This window comes from Danio aesculapii, chromosome 1 (assembly GCF_903798145.1).
Source record: "Danio aesculapii chromosome 1, fDanAes4.1, whole genome shotgun sequence".
Taxonomy (NCBI): Eukaryota; Metazoa; Chordata; class Actinopteri; order Cypriniformes; family Danionidae; genus Danio; species Danio aesculapii.
The window spans coordinates 34,822,702-34,840,199 of record NC_079435.1 but is presented as its reverse complement, the minus strand read 5'-3'; the positions used below and the strand labels follow the sequence as shown (position 1 = coordinate 34,840,199).

The 17,498-nt window shown below is 34.0% G+C and overlaps 1 protein-coding gene across 4 annotated transcripts in view; it reads left to right on the top strand.

The window, feature by feature from the left end:
* uso1 (USO1 vesicle transport factor) overlaps positions 1-17,498 on the top strand; it is a 34,277-nt gene that overhangs the window by 3,527 nt on the left and 13,252 nt on the right. For 2 of the 4 annotated variants that reach the window (XM_056459214.1, XM_056459209.1), the window contains 11 exons: positions 888-988; positions 1,096-1,198; positions 2,918-2,973; positions 3,068-3,188; positions 3,292-3,470; positions 3,752-3,892; positions 5,939-6,027; positions 6,147-6,301; positions 9,990-10,195; positions 11,358-11,378; positions 15,381-15,491. In XM_056459214.1, coding sequence (XP_056315189.1) covers positions 888-988; positions 1,096-1,198; positions 2,918-2,973; positions 3,068-3,188; positions 3,292-3,470; positions 3,752-3,892; positions 5,939-6,027; positions 6,147-6,301; positions 9,990-10,195; positions 11,358-11,378; positions 15,381-15,491 — 1,283 coding nt within the window. The remainder of the gene's footprint in view (positions 1-887; positions 989-1,095; positions 1,199-2,917; positions 2,974-3,067; positions 3,189-3,291; positions 3,471-3,751; positions 3,893-5,938; positions 6,028-6,146; positions 6,302-9,989; positions 10,196-11,357; positions 11,379-15,380; positions 15,492-17,498) is intronic. The other 2 variants (XM_056459224.1, XM_056459218.1) reach the window with 1 other exon arrangement.

Here is a 17,498-nt window from a genome sequence, read left to right as displayed (position 1 = left end):
TTAATTAAATTTTTATATTTGAATTATTATAAATTGTTTGTTTTTGTTGTGAAGAAAGCCAACAAAGCTGACATGACATTAAATAAAAGATACGATTTGAAACTTCATGAGGGTGAATAAAATATTGTTGGTAGATAGAGGAAAAAAATAACCCAAGACCTATTTTTTTAATGATAGCTAATTTAGTCCTCTCTTCTTTTTTTATTAGCTAATTTAGCTCAAGATCTGCATTTGTGCTCCTGGTTTGCACTGATTGCATGGACTTTCAGGTTAATAAGAAGTTGTGTAAAAATGAAAATGTTACTTTTGTATTAGAAAATAAAGAAATAATATTATAACAATAATAATTTGACCATGATCAACAATTATTTGGCCCCTCTTTTGGTAGGTTTCATTATTATTTACTTTTGATTAAGAAATCCAAATCAAATTTTGGTTGTAAAAACTGTGCTGGTCAGTCTGTTGCTTGGTGTTCTTTGAGGCTGAATATAAAAGTCTTTTAAGAACAAGCACTGGGTTAGTATTAAGCAATAGCTGGTATGGTTTTTGTGCTTTCTGATTTTATTTATTTATTTGCTTTCTACTGCTTTCCAGTTTTCTAATCTGTGGGTTGATGTGCTTTTTCTGTTTCTGTTTGGATTAATACACTTACTGTCAGCAGTTGTTACACTGCACTTCCATCTGAAGGCTTGATAACATGCACTGAAAAGTTCATTTTCTGGCTCTTTATAAGATTAATCATGAAATCCCCCCCTTCTTCCTAGTATGTGTCGGGATCTTTCCACATCTGTCTCCTCCTTTTTTCTAAAGTGTCTCTATTAAACTGATCAGAGTTAACATTATAAGCAACAAAAACATGTTTCTCTGTACGTTATTTCCTTTTTCAGAAGAGAACCAGCAGAAGCAGGAGGATGATTTGGGTGCTCAGTTCACTGACAAGTTCATCCAGGAGCCAGAAAACATCACTCTCCTTCTTACACTGTTGGAGGTAAGCTTGAACTGACATTCTGTAAGACAGAAAAGCTGGCAGATTAAGAGATCTCTTGTTACTTTCCTAACTCCCTTGACATATGTTGACGGTTTTGTCTTTGTTAGGAGTTTGACTTCCATGTTCGCTGGCCAGGTGTGAAGCTTCTAACTGCACTTTTGAAAAGCCAGTGTGCTCAAGTCCAGGGCATCGTCTTGGTCAGCCCAATGGGTGAGTTTAAAAATATCCTCTTCTCATGTATTTAGAGAAACATCAGTGCAAGATTCGCGTATGAGATTTTTTAACATGAATGGTCAGAATGACCGCCATAACCATTTTAGTAGTTTAGTAGTTAAAATTATGGTAGTTCTGTAGAATTTTAATTAATACTTTTATTAACTACAAAAATGGCCATATCTGTCATTCTGACCATCCATGCCCAATTTAAAAATGTGGTGCAGCGAGCTTTAAGTGTTCCTGCCTTTCCTGTTTTCAAAATAAGAGTCCCACATACATAGTAACACAATCAAAAAGAATTGTCATCTCAGTAGAAAATTTTGTGGTGGCCAATCAAACTGTGTGCAGTCTTTTTGTTCTGACTGGCTTGTTTTTTTTTTCCACTGGTATTTTACAGATCGAATAAACAACTGTTATTGAGGCTCGTGATATGTCATTGCCATGTGCTAAACTTATTCAGCTATGCCTAGCTATTTCCATATTTAATTATTGATCACTCGAAAAAAAAAGACCTATCATCCAGCACATGGAAAGCCATCATCTGACGTTTTCGCGTCCCTGAATATTGTTTTGAATAGAAGAAAATTATTAATGAATGATTATTAAATTATTAAAAGTACGTTAAAGACTACACATGAAATAAAACATTTCTGAAAAACACCTGTTCATCCCACGGTAGAGCTTCATGATTAATTTATTCATCGTTATTTATAAGGGTATAATTCACCCAAAAATGTCAATTATGTCCTTGTGTACTACATTACATAATGACATATTTACAGCTGCAAAATCACACTCGAGCTGATGCATTTGGGTTTGTTTGAGGATGCACTAGCTGTAAATAATACATTTGTAAATTATGATCAGTTTTTTGCACAGACTTATCGTTTCACATTTTAATCTGTTTAATCTGTACTTTGAATTGCCACTGTGTATGAAATGTGCTATATAAATAAACTTGCAAAAAAAAAAAACTTATGAAAAAGTATTCGATTCTTAAAGTATTTAATTCATTTTCAACTCCCAACCTCACATTTTAACAAAATGTGCAAATTACAAAATTTAAACAAGTTCAAAATGTTAACTTTGCATTTAGTAATCTACTTTGTTACCTCTTTACAAAACTGTCGATTTAAAAACATCTCCTTGTGATAATTAAAGTTTTACAACTAAAGTGTTTGTGGCCTTTTAAAAGTGGTTTGAGATTTATTTTGTTTTGTACTACATGCAACAAAACTGCAGCACCCTTTTGTTTGGTTAATCCTTGAATAGGTGCCACTCCCAAAAATCTAGGAAGCTACACATGTCGTTAATATGAGGCCGGAGGGCAGCTTTTAGTGGTTAAAGGTTTTAATTTATGCTGATTGGAGTATGTGAATATAGCAAAGAGAATATAAAGTAGCCTAATGTATCTAAATCAAATGTGTGTTTAAAAAAAACAAATGCAAGCTCTGTAAAAATGTATAGTTTTTTTTTTTTTTTTCAAAAAGAATGAAGTTAAAGTCTTGCAGACCCTCTGCGGCCTCATGTTATATGGCCCTCGTGTTAAATATTCACAACCCATTGCTTTGGCCACTAGAAATATAAAAAAAAGTGTATTTTTTTGTGTAATGTGAACTACTTCTACCCTTCATATGAGATTTAAACCATTTTTTTTTTTAAACTGTGACTTTTTTATATTGTATTGCTAATATTAATGTTGTCTCAATGCAGGAGTGTCCAGGTTAATGGATCTCCTTGCTGACTCCAGAGAAGTTATACGTAATGATGTAAGTGTTTTTGCTGTACATTATCATGAGTGTTCTTACAGGAAGTCTCTGTTGAAATTGAATTTAACCATTATGCTTTTTTTTTGCCATTAAGGGCCTCCTTTTACTGCAGCAGCTAACCAAAGGCAATGCTGCAATTCAGAAAATCGTGGCTTTTGAAAATGCATTTGAGAGGCTTCTTGATATTATCACAGAGGAGGGTTCAAGTGATGGAGGTAAACGGTTAACAGACCCATTTTGTTTTGCAGATTGAAAAGTTTACCACACAATTTCCAGGAATAGCAGGATTGTTAATTAGCCTTTATCTTCACCTCACAGGTATTGTGGTGGAGGACTGTCTCCTGTTGTTGCTCAACCTGCTGAAGAACAACAGCTCCAACCAGAATTTTTTCAAGGAAGGCTCTTATATCCAAAAGATGAAGCCGTGGTTTGAGGTGGGAGATGACAACTCTGGCTGGTCAGCCCAGAAGGTCACCAACCTCCATCTAATGCTGCAGGTCTGATATAAAAATATATTTTTAATATTTTGCGCTTGTTTGGTGTTAAAAGCATAAATATGCTTAACATATATTGTAAATGAAACACCAGAAGGACTAAAACAAAGCGTTGCATAAATAAAGATGGATTTGTGTATAATTTAAATTAATGTTTCTAGTTATATTATTATTATTATTATTAGTAGTAGTAGTAATAACTTTAATAAGATTAATATTTTATAGATACAGCTCACTAGTCCATGAGTGTTGTATTTAAGTTGAAATCTGTTTTGTGTCTATAGCTGGTGCGAGTGTTGGTCTCTCCAGTGAACTCTCCAGGGGCCACAGCCAGCTGTCAGAAGGCCATGTTCCAGTGTGGGCTCCTTCAGCAGCTCTGCACCATCCTCATGGCCACAGGAGTTCCTGCAGACATCCTCACAGAGGTCAGACTGCTCTCAGACCCTTCTTCTGGTGTCACTGAACGGCTCACACAAGCCAAAGCGTTCAGCATGTGCTAGTGCATCCATCTAGTGGGCTTTGTATTTTCTATCTAGAATATCTAGACACACGCACAACTTTTTGCTTGTATGAACATTGAGTCTGCATAGCGTGCTTGTGTGTGCATGCACAATGCAATATGTTGAACATTAAAATTGTGAAGTGAACGATTCTTTTGGTTATAGGGATGAATGGAAACGAAGTCATCATTCCATTCTGTTGTTTACAAAATAAGGATTTTTCGGGATAAATGCTTGTTGCTGCCACATAAAAGCATATCCATAAAAGCAAAAAAAATATATATATATATATACTATAGCATTTTTCAAGATATCTTTTGTATAGAATGGAAGAACAAAACTCAAATAGGATTTGAACAAGTGAAGGGTGAATAAATGATGGCAGAATAATTTTGGGGTGAAACGTCTCTAAAGGTCCCATGAAGTGCTTTGAAATGTGCATTTTTATTTAATGTTTGACGTAATCTCAATTTAAACACGAAGAGAGGATGGGAAATAGTGTAGCTCCTCTTCTTTAAAAAAACAGCCAATAGGATTTTTTTTTATCACAGATCTGTCAGTGAGAGCAGTTGAGCTTAAGTGCATCCAATGAGAAGCGTCTTGAAGGGGGTGGGGCATGTCAGATACTAGAGAGCATTTGATTGGTTATGATGTGATGAGAAACTGAAGTATTAGGTGGCGTGAAACTGTTGATCTATTAAGGCGGAAGTGAAAAACTACAAGCTTTACATGTTTATATCGGTTTTAAATTTTCTAAACATGAATTTTTTTTTACTGTTTTAGAGCACTCTAGCTTAGGGATATAACAAAACTGATACTAAGATCTAAAAATCTTTATTTTAATTTCAAGGGACCTTTAATGATGCCTGACTCATTACTGGTCATTTAAAAATAAAATTAAAAAGTGCAATGATGCTGATAAGATATTAATTATTATTATATATTAATAATGTTGTCTGTATTCACTCAAACTGTTTTGTTGAAATTAAATTGCCAATGGTAGTACATGAAAGCTGGGCTTTGACCTGCCACTTTCTTGCCCAATGCTGAAGAAGTCAGCAATAAAGTACATGATTTCGAAAAGGTGGTGCATCATTGCCTAGGTATGTGCTGGGCCCGATTAACTATTCTGAGGCCACTGGACACAATGATTTGATTTTCGCATTGTGGAGGGTTTTCTGTCCAAATCAATTTTTTTTTCAGTTAATTTAGTTCTCCACGTTCTCTCATATACTTTATGAGAAGCCGTGATGGACAATAAAGGGGAAATATTCCAGTCTTTCTTCTCTTATCATTCTTGCTGCTCTACATTGTTCAGTCCACTTGTTATCTTGTCTGTGTCATTACTATAGCAACTAATGTTGATCACCAGCTCTCGAGTGAGTCCACTGCTCAATAAAAGTGGACCTTTGTCTAGCACTTGGCAATTTGAAAAAAAAATACATTTTTTACATTGTTTACATTCACATATTTTTAACCAAAACAACTTGCATTTTATTGAAGGTAGACATTTAGTTCTTGTTTCTTTTTTTTTCTGGGAATCAAGCATCTTTGAAATAACTGGAATAAATTACATTTTAATATATATTCAAATAAAACCATAATTTTTGTGCTCAGGAAACAAAGACTAACAATATTACCCTTAGTGTTGTAGCACCATGCTCTACCATTTTAGCTAAAGGAAATGGTAAAAATACTTTTTGACTTGGCACTGCATTCTATGGTGATGGCGTCCTTATGTGACATTCTGCTAAAGATGTGAGAACAATGTTAACAAACGTCTTCGAAAAATAACTGAAAAGTAGCGCAATGGAATGTTAAAAAGGTGTCTTGTGTGAATGTTCACTAACTCTTCAGCATCAAAACGAGAAACGTTTTCACATTTCACATTTTTGTTTGAAACAGTGTACGCACGGTTTCTGACTGTTTGACCAAAAGTGTTTTAAGATGTTCTTTATCCTTCTTGTGCAGACCATCAATACTGTGTCAGAGGTCATACGAGGCTCTGAAGTGAATCAGGACTACTTTGCATCTGTTAACGCACCATCTAATCCACCAAGGTCTGTTTTGTTCTTTACACTATTTGATGAAACCATACAAAAAACTATAATAACAAAACAAAAAATATATTTTCTTGTAAAGAGTTGAGAGTTTGTACATGTCTGTTTTTTTTTGCCAGGCCTGCAATTGTGGTCCTTCTCATGTCCATGGTGAATGAGAGACAGCCGTTTGTTCTCCGCTGTGCTGTACTATACTGTTTCCAGTGCTTCCTCTACAAGAACCAAAAAGGACAGGGGGAGATTGTTGCCACACTGCTGCCCTCCACTATTGATGGTAAGTTTTGACCCAACTAGTTCTGCATTTAGTCAGTGCATTGGTCTTGAATCATCATGATTAATGGATTACATGTAGTTGCGTTGTTTTTGACACGTTGACAACAGGAGGACAAAATGTTCCAAATGTGTATTATCATCTTCATACAGTAATCTGTAACCAAATATATTTACAATTACATGGAAAGCGGTAGTACACGTTCTTACCTAAACACATCATTAATTATTTAGAATTTTATCAAATATTATATATTGCAAGTTGTAAGTAATTTAGTCAATATTCTTTCTTTTTGCAATATACCACAAAAAATATTGCAAGTGCAAAGTTGTTAATAAAAGATTACCAGAGTACAAAAATACCGTTTCATTGGTTTTACAAAACCAATCTTATATTGCTTGGGTATACTTTTGCCAATGCCAAAAATTAAAGGTGTGAACCAATGGTGTAAATCTACACTGGTCTCACGGTTCAGTTCGATTGCGACTATCATGCCATCGATTTGGTTAAATTCGATATCACGGTGCATTGACGATGCTTTCCATACACAATTATAGATTTTCTTCACAGCACAGCAATTCTTATATTAAAACGTATAAATATTAGGGGTAAAACAGATCACTGTTGATCCGCGATCCGTACGGATCACAACCCGCGGTTTGGAACTCACCTGACATGCAGATTAATAACTTATTTTCAATTTGTCGGTTAATCCAACAATTGCAATAATAACAATTGCAGAGAGATCGCCTCCCGCTTCATTCAAAGCACGTGTGATGGGAAAAGTTGTGGTGGGAGCTACCTAAATGCTTTCTTAGGCTGTTAATTTAATGTGTTTTCTGTCACTGCTTGTTTTAGCTTGCATTAATAAATTCAGTGTAAAGCTGCACAATTAGACATTAAAAGATTGTGATCTCAGTTCAAACCCGAGCAACATGAACGATAAATGATAATGATTTGCATATGTTTATTAATCCTTCAAAGCGCTTGATTTAAATCTGTCTCGAGAGAGATTCAGTTTTTACACTTTTTCAGTGAGTTACAAACAATTAAATAACACAGAAGTGTTGGGAGAACAATTTATAGTTCAGATATAAACACTGATGTTTATGGTAAAGATTAAAATCACCATTTAATGAAACATGACGCTGGTGAATTTTTGATGCTGGTGAAAGCAATTACATTGTGTAACCAACAGATAGCGTCAAACAACCATCAAAATTATGTAACTGAATAGGTTTTCAAAAATAATACACCTATAATGAAACATGAAGTTTTATGTGTGAATTGTTGAATCATTAATTGTATGATATGTTGTACAAGATGTTAGATTTCTATATTTAGCATTATCAGCAATAGTAGCAAAGATCATATTTCGTATTGAATATTTTCCTTTTTTCAGCTGGTTCTTTCTTGATTTTTATTTTTATTAAAATGACAGGTTCTGTTTGTTAAAAGCAATGTTTTTTGCAGTAATATTTTTGTATAAACGGAAGGCAAAGGACATTTTTTTACTTTTTTACTGATCCGAAAAATGGTCTGATCCGTTACTAAAAAAAACGTAGTGTGATCTGAACTGCAGATTTGTGACCCGTTACGCCACTAATAAATATATTTATATACTATTTGTAATACATTTTTGTCCTTTAATACAAACAGTTAGATATATAAACTGTATCTTTAAAAACTCAAGTACATTCACAGAACAACATGAGCATTTATAACAAATAAACAGATGTATATATCCTGCTCGCTTTCTGAGCCTTGTCTAGTGAGTTCTTTCTTACACCCCTATGATTGGTCACTCGCTCATTGAGAGGGCTGTGATTGGCTCTAACGCTCTGGCGCTGTTCACCAATGAGTGACACTAATAAACTGCAGCGTAGATTACAGCTGATCCATGACAGACGCTGAGGAGAAAACTCGCTATGCAGACACGGACTCGTGTCTGGATCCACAAGTATCACTATAACAGCCAAGAGGAGAGGAAACTTTACCTCACAACAGCAGATCAAAGGTCCACAGTTAGAGAGAAATGGAGTTTACTTTCAGTTTCTCCACAACACTGAAACGGGGGTGTCTGCTGTAAGTGTCAGTAAAAGACTGTCCAGCAAACACACACGCAGTAACTTTTAAAAGCAGTTTTAAATATTCGGGCTCGCCTCCCTTACTATAGTAAGCTACCACGAGATATAAATGATGTCAGTACACAATAACCGGTTATGATTATTACTGAAGCGATACCGAATTGTCCGCGTCTGCATCATGGTGCACCGAAGAAACAATTCATTTTGACGCCCCAGCTAAACATACAGTACAAGGTATGGGTCAACATTTTTATTTTCCTTTATGCCAAAAGTCATTAGAATATTAAGTAAATACTTTTGGTAGATTTCTTTGCACAAATTGATAAAAACCATTTTGATCAGTAATAAGCATTTCACTTTTAAAGGTGATTTTTCTCAGTATAAAATTTTTATTTATTTTTTTACTTTCAACCCTCAGATTCACATAATTGTCATTGTCACATAATGCATAAACCCCAATTTCCAAATATCGACTCTTATGACTGATGTTCACTTTTGGTTTCTAAGTGAATAAATATGCATTTTTTTTAAATACCTAGAGTATTTTCCTACCCATTCGACTAAATCTATTTGATGAATTATATTTATGCAATTATACTAAAATTAATAATTATTTCGATTTTATTTAGAAAAATCTATTATTATAAATAATAAGTACACCAAAAATAAATATTTTGTGACAATATTATTGTACTACAAACCAAACTATTAAATCTAAAAACAAATAACACAAAGTTGAATACTAATATTTACATATCAATTTAATTAAATATCGATAAAACATGCAGCCCCTTTACATCAGGGGTGTCCAAACTCGGCCCTGAAGGGCCGGTATCCTGCACAGTTTAGCTCCAACTTCCTTTAACACACCTTCCTGGATGTTTTAGTATACCTAGAAAGAGCTTGATTAGCTGGTTCAGGTGTGTTTAATTGGGGTTAGAAGTAAAATAAGCAGGACACTGGCCCTCCAGGACCGAGTTTGGACACCCCTGCTTTACATCATTTATTCATTCATTCATTCATTCATTCATTCATTCATTCATTCATTCATTCATTCATTTTCTTTTCGGCTTGGTGCCTTTATTAATCTGGGGTTGCCACAGCGGATTGAACTGCCAACTTATCCAGCATAAGTTTTTACGCAGCGGATGCCCTTCCAGCTGCAACCCATCACTGGGGAACACCCATACACTGTTATTCACACACATATACTACGGACAAATTTAGCCTTCCTAATTCACCCGTACCGCATGACTTTGCACTTGTGGGGGAAACCGGAGCACCCAGAAAAAACTCACGCGAACGCAGAGAGAACATGCAAACTCCACACAGAAATGCCAACTGACCTAGCGAAGGCTCGAACCAATGACCTTCTTGCTGTGAGGCAACAGCACTACCTACTGCACCACTGCATTGCCGCCCCTTTACATATCATATTTTCTTATTGTTGTCAATGATGTGGAGATATTGACCCAAATGAAGCAAATGTGGTTTATTAAGTGAAATTATCAAAAGAAAATTAGAACATAGGAGCAGATTTGCTCTTGAGTCATTTGTGTACTTCATTACCCACAACATGTCTGTCTCTCTCTCTTTCTCTTCAGCAAACTCTATCTCAGCAGGCCAGCTGTTGTGTGGAGGTCTGTTCTCGCCAGACTCCCTGTCAAACTGGTGTGCCGCTGTTGCTTTGGCTCATGCACTGCAGGATAATCTCACCCAGAAAGAGCAGCTACTGCGGGTACAGTTGGCCACCAGTCTGGGCAAACCACCGGTTTCTCTTCTTCAACAGTGCACCAACATCCTCTCCCAGGTACCATCTGTCAATCTCAAGATCTTTCAGTGACTGTTACCATCCATTTGTTGACATTTTGGTAGAGATGCATCGATTGTCTGGCCAAGGACCAGAATCGGCCATTTCTTTGGATGATCAGCCTGACTAGTGACTGGCCGGCCAATTTCAGCCGGTCTTTATTGTTAGCGTCCATCATCAACAGAGATTATTTCCCTTTGATCGAATTGACTTCTTTGCTTCAGATAAGCCATGCTCATTTTGATAGATTAATAATCAGTTAAGCAGTTTAAAATCTTATTTGCGCCATTGTCAGAAATGTTTCTTTCAAGCTATTTTCAAAACATTTGCTGTGTAAATATAGACGTTCTGCTACACATATCAGTCATAACTGCTTTCAGAGACAGAGAAAAAACAGATGTCACATTAAATTATCAGCAAATGCTTTACCAGAACAAGATAAAACAAAGTATCCTAAGATAATAGTACAAAAGCATACATATAAATAATCAAGACATAATAGATAACTTTTGGGAAAATGACACATTTTGTTAGTGTTGTAGCAGTTTGAGGCAAATTAATCTTTTTATTTTAATAATATATTTTTTCACACTTTAGATCAATCTTTAATGAAATTTTTTTCTTAATAAAAAATTGTATAAAAGTATATTTCTTGTTTGTAAATGCTGCCAATTATAGTTCTTAAATCGAAAATCAGCCAAGAAAAATCCAATCGGTGCATTTTTACATTTGGGTTTAAGACCTATGAGCTAATGGACCTCAGTCAAGACTATTGAACTATTGTTTTTCTTTTTTACATCAGTAATTCTACCTTACCTACCAATATTGCGCTCTCTCTGTTGAATGCCATGTTGTGTTTTGGTTGCTGGTCTAATGCATGGAACGCTGCTAATTATCGAATTACCAGCTTATTATCAAAACCCCCTTTTTCAACCAGCTGCATGGCTTTCCAACTGGCTAGACCAGCACCAAACCAGCGTCAAGCAGCCTGGACCTTCATAAAAGTTGGTCTCGGGTGTTTTTTTTTTTGTTTTTTTTTTTGTTTGGTTTTTTTTTCAGCAGTACTGGGCTAGGTTTCCCAGTAGTAATGGACAGTAGGAGATCAATGGTAGCTTTTGGTTGTGACTGAATTTCCAAGTGAAATGTATTGTGGTTTTTGCAGGGTGATAAGCTCAACCGAAGGGTGAGTATCTGAGCGTGGGCAATGTGATGGTGTGGCTTGGCCTCATTTTCCACATTGGGGCTTCATTAGGTGTTTTGTGTTCCTTCTGTTTGCTGTTTTTGCCCTGTTTGTTGTGTTCCCTTACTGACCCCGCCAGCCCTGGCTTTGACGGCTTTATTTTCAACTGCTGACCGCATGCTCTTTCAGACCACAAGGTGTTTCGGGCTGGTTCTGGAAGATACAGATGTTTCGGACTCAATCTGTAAAATCTGTACTGTTATTCACCACTTTAAGGTGGAGGCTAAATCTAATGAGGTTGTATTAAGTATTCAAAACTAATACTTCTGATTGCTTCTGCTGCTGCCCAGCACTTTCCTGTTTTGCTGTTGTTTTTAATGGATATGTCTAGTCTTGTTTTTTTAAGTGATTAACTCATTATTTCATTTCTGTCGAGTCATGATTTAGAATTGCATTTTTACACAATTTGGCTTCACATCACAATAGCAACATCAAATTGCTTCACGATAGCACATTTGGCTTCACATCACATTACTAGTGCTTATGGATTCTGTTGTTTTTACAAATTTTTAAATCTTCTCCATAATGCTTCAACTAAAACTTTTATTCGCCCATTAGTGACAATCTCTCTCTCATTAGCATAGACAGCCCTGAGTGAGAAGCAGCCATTCGCCATTTGAGTTTTCACACCGTACCTGCTGAAGATAATATCAGAGACTGAGACATTATAAATTTCAATTATAAATACTTATAAAGACTCCTCTTAGAAACTTCTTTTGACATTTTCAGGTTTTCACAAAGATAATGTTAGTCCTGTTTTTAATCTGCTGCTATGCTAAAGCAAAGCACAGTGTTTCCTCTAGGATTTTTTTCCAGCTGCGGGGGCAGGCCTTTTACACAGATTTACGAACTACCTATGGCATTATTTTACTGACAAATGGCGTGAGTGCAGTATTACAAGTCAAGATTGCATTTATGTAATACGAGCATGTGAATCTCAGGCGCCGATTTCCTCTGTTCATGCACAAAAATTCTTGCACGCCCTCAAGTATATGCTGCACAAATGCAGATTTTCTTGTGCGCTCTCAAATAAACACTGCTGAATTACAATTTAGTGCGTTTATGTAACAAATTTCCAACATTTATTAGATTTGCTAGGAATATTTATGAATGTCTCCAATAGAACTACATAAGTAAAGTGAAATGGCTATAAACTCCCGCAAGATAAAGTCATTGTATGCAGAGCCATGGACCTTTATCTATAAAGTATAATTATGGATACTTTGTTCATCCTAGCTGAAAGCTACGTCGTGTTTGCTGGCCTCGCGCATCACGCACCGCGCATAGCACTACTACGATTACAGAAAAATTCACTCTATTATAATTCACTTACCTTTTAATACTTTTTGGTGCAATTATAACCCGCTATTTAAAAAAAAAAAAACAAGGACTAAATGATTTAAATGAGAAGCTGTAATGTAGTCGTGGCAACCAGCCATGGAAGAGTAAATGTAGCAGAAACCATGACAGACATTTGTAGCTCCACCCACTTTTGAAAAGAGCACAATGCCATTTGAATTTAAAGCCACAGTTACCAAAAGAGCACAATTTGGATCAAGGCCTAAAAGGGCCAGGTTCAAAGAGTTTGTGAGATAGTTTGAGCTGAAACTTCACATAGACTCATCAGAGACTTTTTAGATTTTGTAAAAAAGGGGCATAGTAGGGGCATGCTAGAACAACTGATTTCAGTGTTGATGATGAAAATAAAGGTTTCTAGAATTGTTGTAACATATTAGAATTGGACTGACAAAAAATTGCTCAAAACTGCTTTTAGTTCAGCGTTGCCCTCAGAGGAATACTTTTTAATATAAAAAATGAAATAATAAAATAAATGTAAAAAACCGTAATTTAAAATTGTAATAATATTACACATTATTGCTTTTTTGTTTCACTTAGGGTTGATGATAGGGAGTTGGGCTCAAAGTACTTGAATTTGACATTTTGAAGTGGAAGTTTTTGTTTATCAGAGCATGAAAAATGTCTAATTATTAAAAAAAACATTGAAGAACACACATTAAAGAACACACTTTAAACTGACTATGATGGCTGCAGCCTGTCACCCTTTCCCCCTTTTACTGTTTCTTAGCTAATAATCTATCATAAAATAAGGTCTATTAGTTCTTTTAAAAATATGAAGATTTGAACCTATAGCAGTCAGCTTTCTTCAGGCGAGAGGCTAACCATGCTAATGCTAATGTTAACACAAGCTAATGGTATGGCTTATGTTAGCACATGCACTTGACATTTATTTTCTTCAACTAAAACTGGCGAAAGCTTTGTTGTTTTGAACAGTATGAGTACTTGATTTCCGATGCGACTCTTGTCTTGACTTTAGAGGTTGTTTTTGTATTTAGACCACATTTCACACTGAGGCACTTCAGACTTTGTTTCTGTGTTGGGAGTATCTCTGTGGATCCGAGCTTGCCTTTGATGTTTCCTACTGCTGTGTTTTCTTCACAAAACTCTATTAATATTTTACACTTAGATGTTTTATTAATGGGAAGTCATAGAGCTAATCTAAAATCATTTTTGTTAGATCACTATGATGTCGTTTTATCGCCAAAAGCCAATTAGTTAAATATGTTGTTGTTGTTATTTGTGTGTGTGTGCCAGTAGATACTACAGAAAATACTAAAGAGATACTTCTTAAAGCTTGGCCTTTAACCCTCTGCTTTGTCTTTTCACTAACAGATGTCCTTTATATAGTTTTCTAAGTGAATGTTTGGTGTGTTAAATCATGGATTGGTTCGCCATAGTTTTAAAATGCAAAGTTTATGCTGTGAAGGTCAAAGCTGTCTTATGCATACATAAAAAATACAATGCTCAGTACATATGAGTACACCCCTCACAAATCTCTCATTTCAATTAATAATTTCTATAGGATGCTTTACAATATTATATTTGTGCTTGTGCATTAGTTTAGTCAGTACTAATGCCAAATCTGGAGCTTATCTAACAAAATAACTTGCAATAATGGTTAAAAAATTTGTAGCCCAAATTTATTTGTTAGGGAAGATATTAAATAACATTTTCAAAAATAGAAAAAATCAAGACAAGCAAAAAAAAAATACAAACAATTTTGTTGAAATGTTGTATTTTGTAATTTTTTTTGCAATATTTTGCATGAATTTAAATGTGTTATCTTTTTAAATGTGTAATATTATTTGAATAAATATATCTCTTTAATAAATCTGTTCTGAGAAATGTATAAAAATATTCATTTTCAAAATGGGGTGTATATATATATATATTAGTAAATCTTTTTTTGCTCATATGGCCCACTCATAAGTCATGTTAAATTATGAATAGTTACTATTGAGCAAATTAATCATGATTATGGTTTTTGTCATAAATAAGCAGCTCCATGTTTTTTGGACTGTGAACCAAAAAATATCCTTTATTTAAATAGTTAAGTGCATGCAGTACCCATGTACTATTTTGGTGATGAGATTTGTCATGCAGTGAAAGACCCTTGTGTACGTGTAAAATGCAAAGGATACTTTCAGCTTAGTCCTTGAAAATGTAAGCTGTTTTTCTTTAGCTCTAAATTTTTTTTATACAACTTGACCCTCTCATTTACAAAAATTTTTATACTTAATAAAGTAATTTATACTTGATTTAAGTTTTTATAATGTATGGACTAATTAATTTAGTGTACTGTATGTCTAATTGCAAGCAAAACAGGTCAAAGACAAGGGTTAGATGGGCTTCACTTGCTCAATCTTGCTATTTTTCTTGTATTTTTCTCTAAGAATGAGCAAATATGATTTGGTAAACATTGAAAATACTGTCTAAATTGACTTTTACAAGGTAGTATGAGAGTTCTTGCAGCACAATCTTTTCTGAACATATTTGCTAATTTCTTAGATGTTAAAAATAAATGTTAGCTCCATTTGTCTTGCAGTATAAGTGAGTAACTAATTTCATGTTTTCTTCTGTGTACAGGGCAGTAGGGTGCAGACGAAGGTCGGTCTCCTCATGTTGCTTTGCACCTGGATCAGTAACTGTCCAATCGCTGTCATGCACTTCCTGCACAATCAAGACAATGTTCCCTTTGTATCCTTCTGATAAACCTGATTTATTTACTTGATATACTCACAAACCGCTTGCCTAATAGTACTGCACAGTGATGATAACATTTGAATCGTACTTAATAATTGACAGATTACACTCTCTATGAGTGCTTAAAGGTGGCTTACTAAAATAAGAGTAGTGTTAATCGTTCCAAACCATTTAGATCACTATCATATGACTAAATAAATATAATATATATATATATATATATATATATATATATATATATATATATATATATATACATATATACATATATATATAAAACACACACATATACATACATTGGGGAAAAAAATAAACAGTGGGCCTAATAATACAGGGGGGCTAATAATTCTGACTTCAACTGTATGTTTGTGAAAAAGGAAAAAATAAAATAAAAAAAAAAACATTATATATATATATATATATATATATATATATATATATATATATATATATATATATATATATATATATATATATATATATATATATATATATATATATATATATATATATATATATATATATATATATATATATACATATATACATATATACATACATACATACACACAGAAATCTAATGATTTGTGTATCTTTATAGCCAAAAATGTTCATTTGTGTTTAGTCCTATTGGCTTGAAAGGACATGAACCCTTTTTGTAGTGAGCAAAACCAAACTAACCCTAAGTTTAAAGTTTTAAGTTGAGGTTTACTTCCTAGTGTTTACACATTTATAGATCTTTACTGCACTAAAAGTATGTTTGTGAAACTTTACAGTAAATCCACTGTAATTTATGTACATTTTTGTGTAAACAGTAATATATAATCTTAAGCCTATCTCAGTCTTAAAAAAACAAACAAAAACTAAAATAATAGTACAATCTTTCACATTACTTTTTAAAAGTAACTATGTAACAATTTAGTTCCTTTTCAAAAAAAAGTGACCTACGTTTTTGAAGAAATGTAATAGTAATTTTAAAAGTAACACTGCCTATTTATTTATTTATTTATTTTAATGATCAATATTTTATTCAAATTATGTTCTGTCAGACACAAACGTATTCACTGTTCAATAACAAACAAAAGGAAAGAAGTATAAAAAAACTGTATACAAGCAGATGCCATGAAAACTCTACTTGTACAAAGATAAGAGAAATAAATTAACTAAAGAGCAGATATATATGATAGAATGTTCGCTTTTTTATTATTATTATTGTTTATTTCTTTATTTATTTTTTTGGGCAGATTCGGGTGCAAGCAATGTACATCCATAATTTTCAGGTACCCTGTAATTTTTATTTATTTATTTTCTTTGCTGAGTTTGTAGCACCGGACCTGGGGTCCTACCTCGCTTAAATGATCTATGATGAATTGACAAATCCTGGATCTTTTAATCTTGATAACTGATCTTTGGCTAATTTGGTTCTTCAAACAAGTTCGCAAATCAGATTAAAATGTCAGGATGAACTAGTTTGAGCTCGCTGCGTGTGTTGTGAAGGACTGATCTATCGATCCTTGAAATCATGATCAGCAATGCAACGATTGACTGATGGCGAAGCAGCGCAATGACATCATCTGATTAATATTCAATTATCAGTATAAGCTAAATTTTATAAAATTCATAGTAAACGGTTTGTTAAATATGATACGCAATAACTTGACACATTTGTTGTAAGCTGCAGGCTTTACACTTTTATGTGTCAAGAATATTTAGCAATTTATTTAATTTTACATTTTCGAGTGGATTTTCTTTATTATAGTAGCCTTTTTAGCCCATTTAAGTTTCTTAATTCTTAAATTAATGCATTTTGATATTGGTAAAGGTGTCTGCAACTTCTGCAAAGCATCAAATCACTGTCATATTAGATGTCAAAACATGTGCATGACTGCATAAATTATTATTCCTTTAAAAAACAAACAAACAAAAAACAGTTGAATATTGTGCATGTCTATTATGATACACAAATTGTAAATCCGGGTTGGTACCTTAAAATAGTATGTG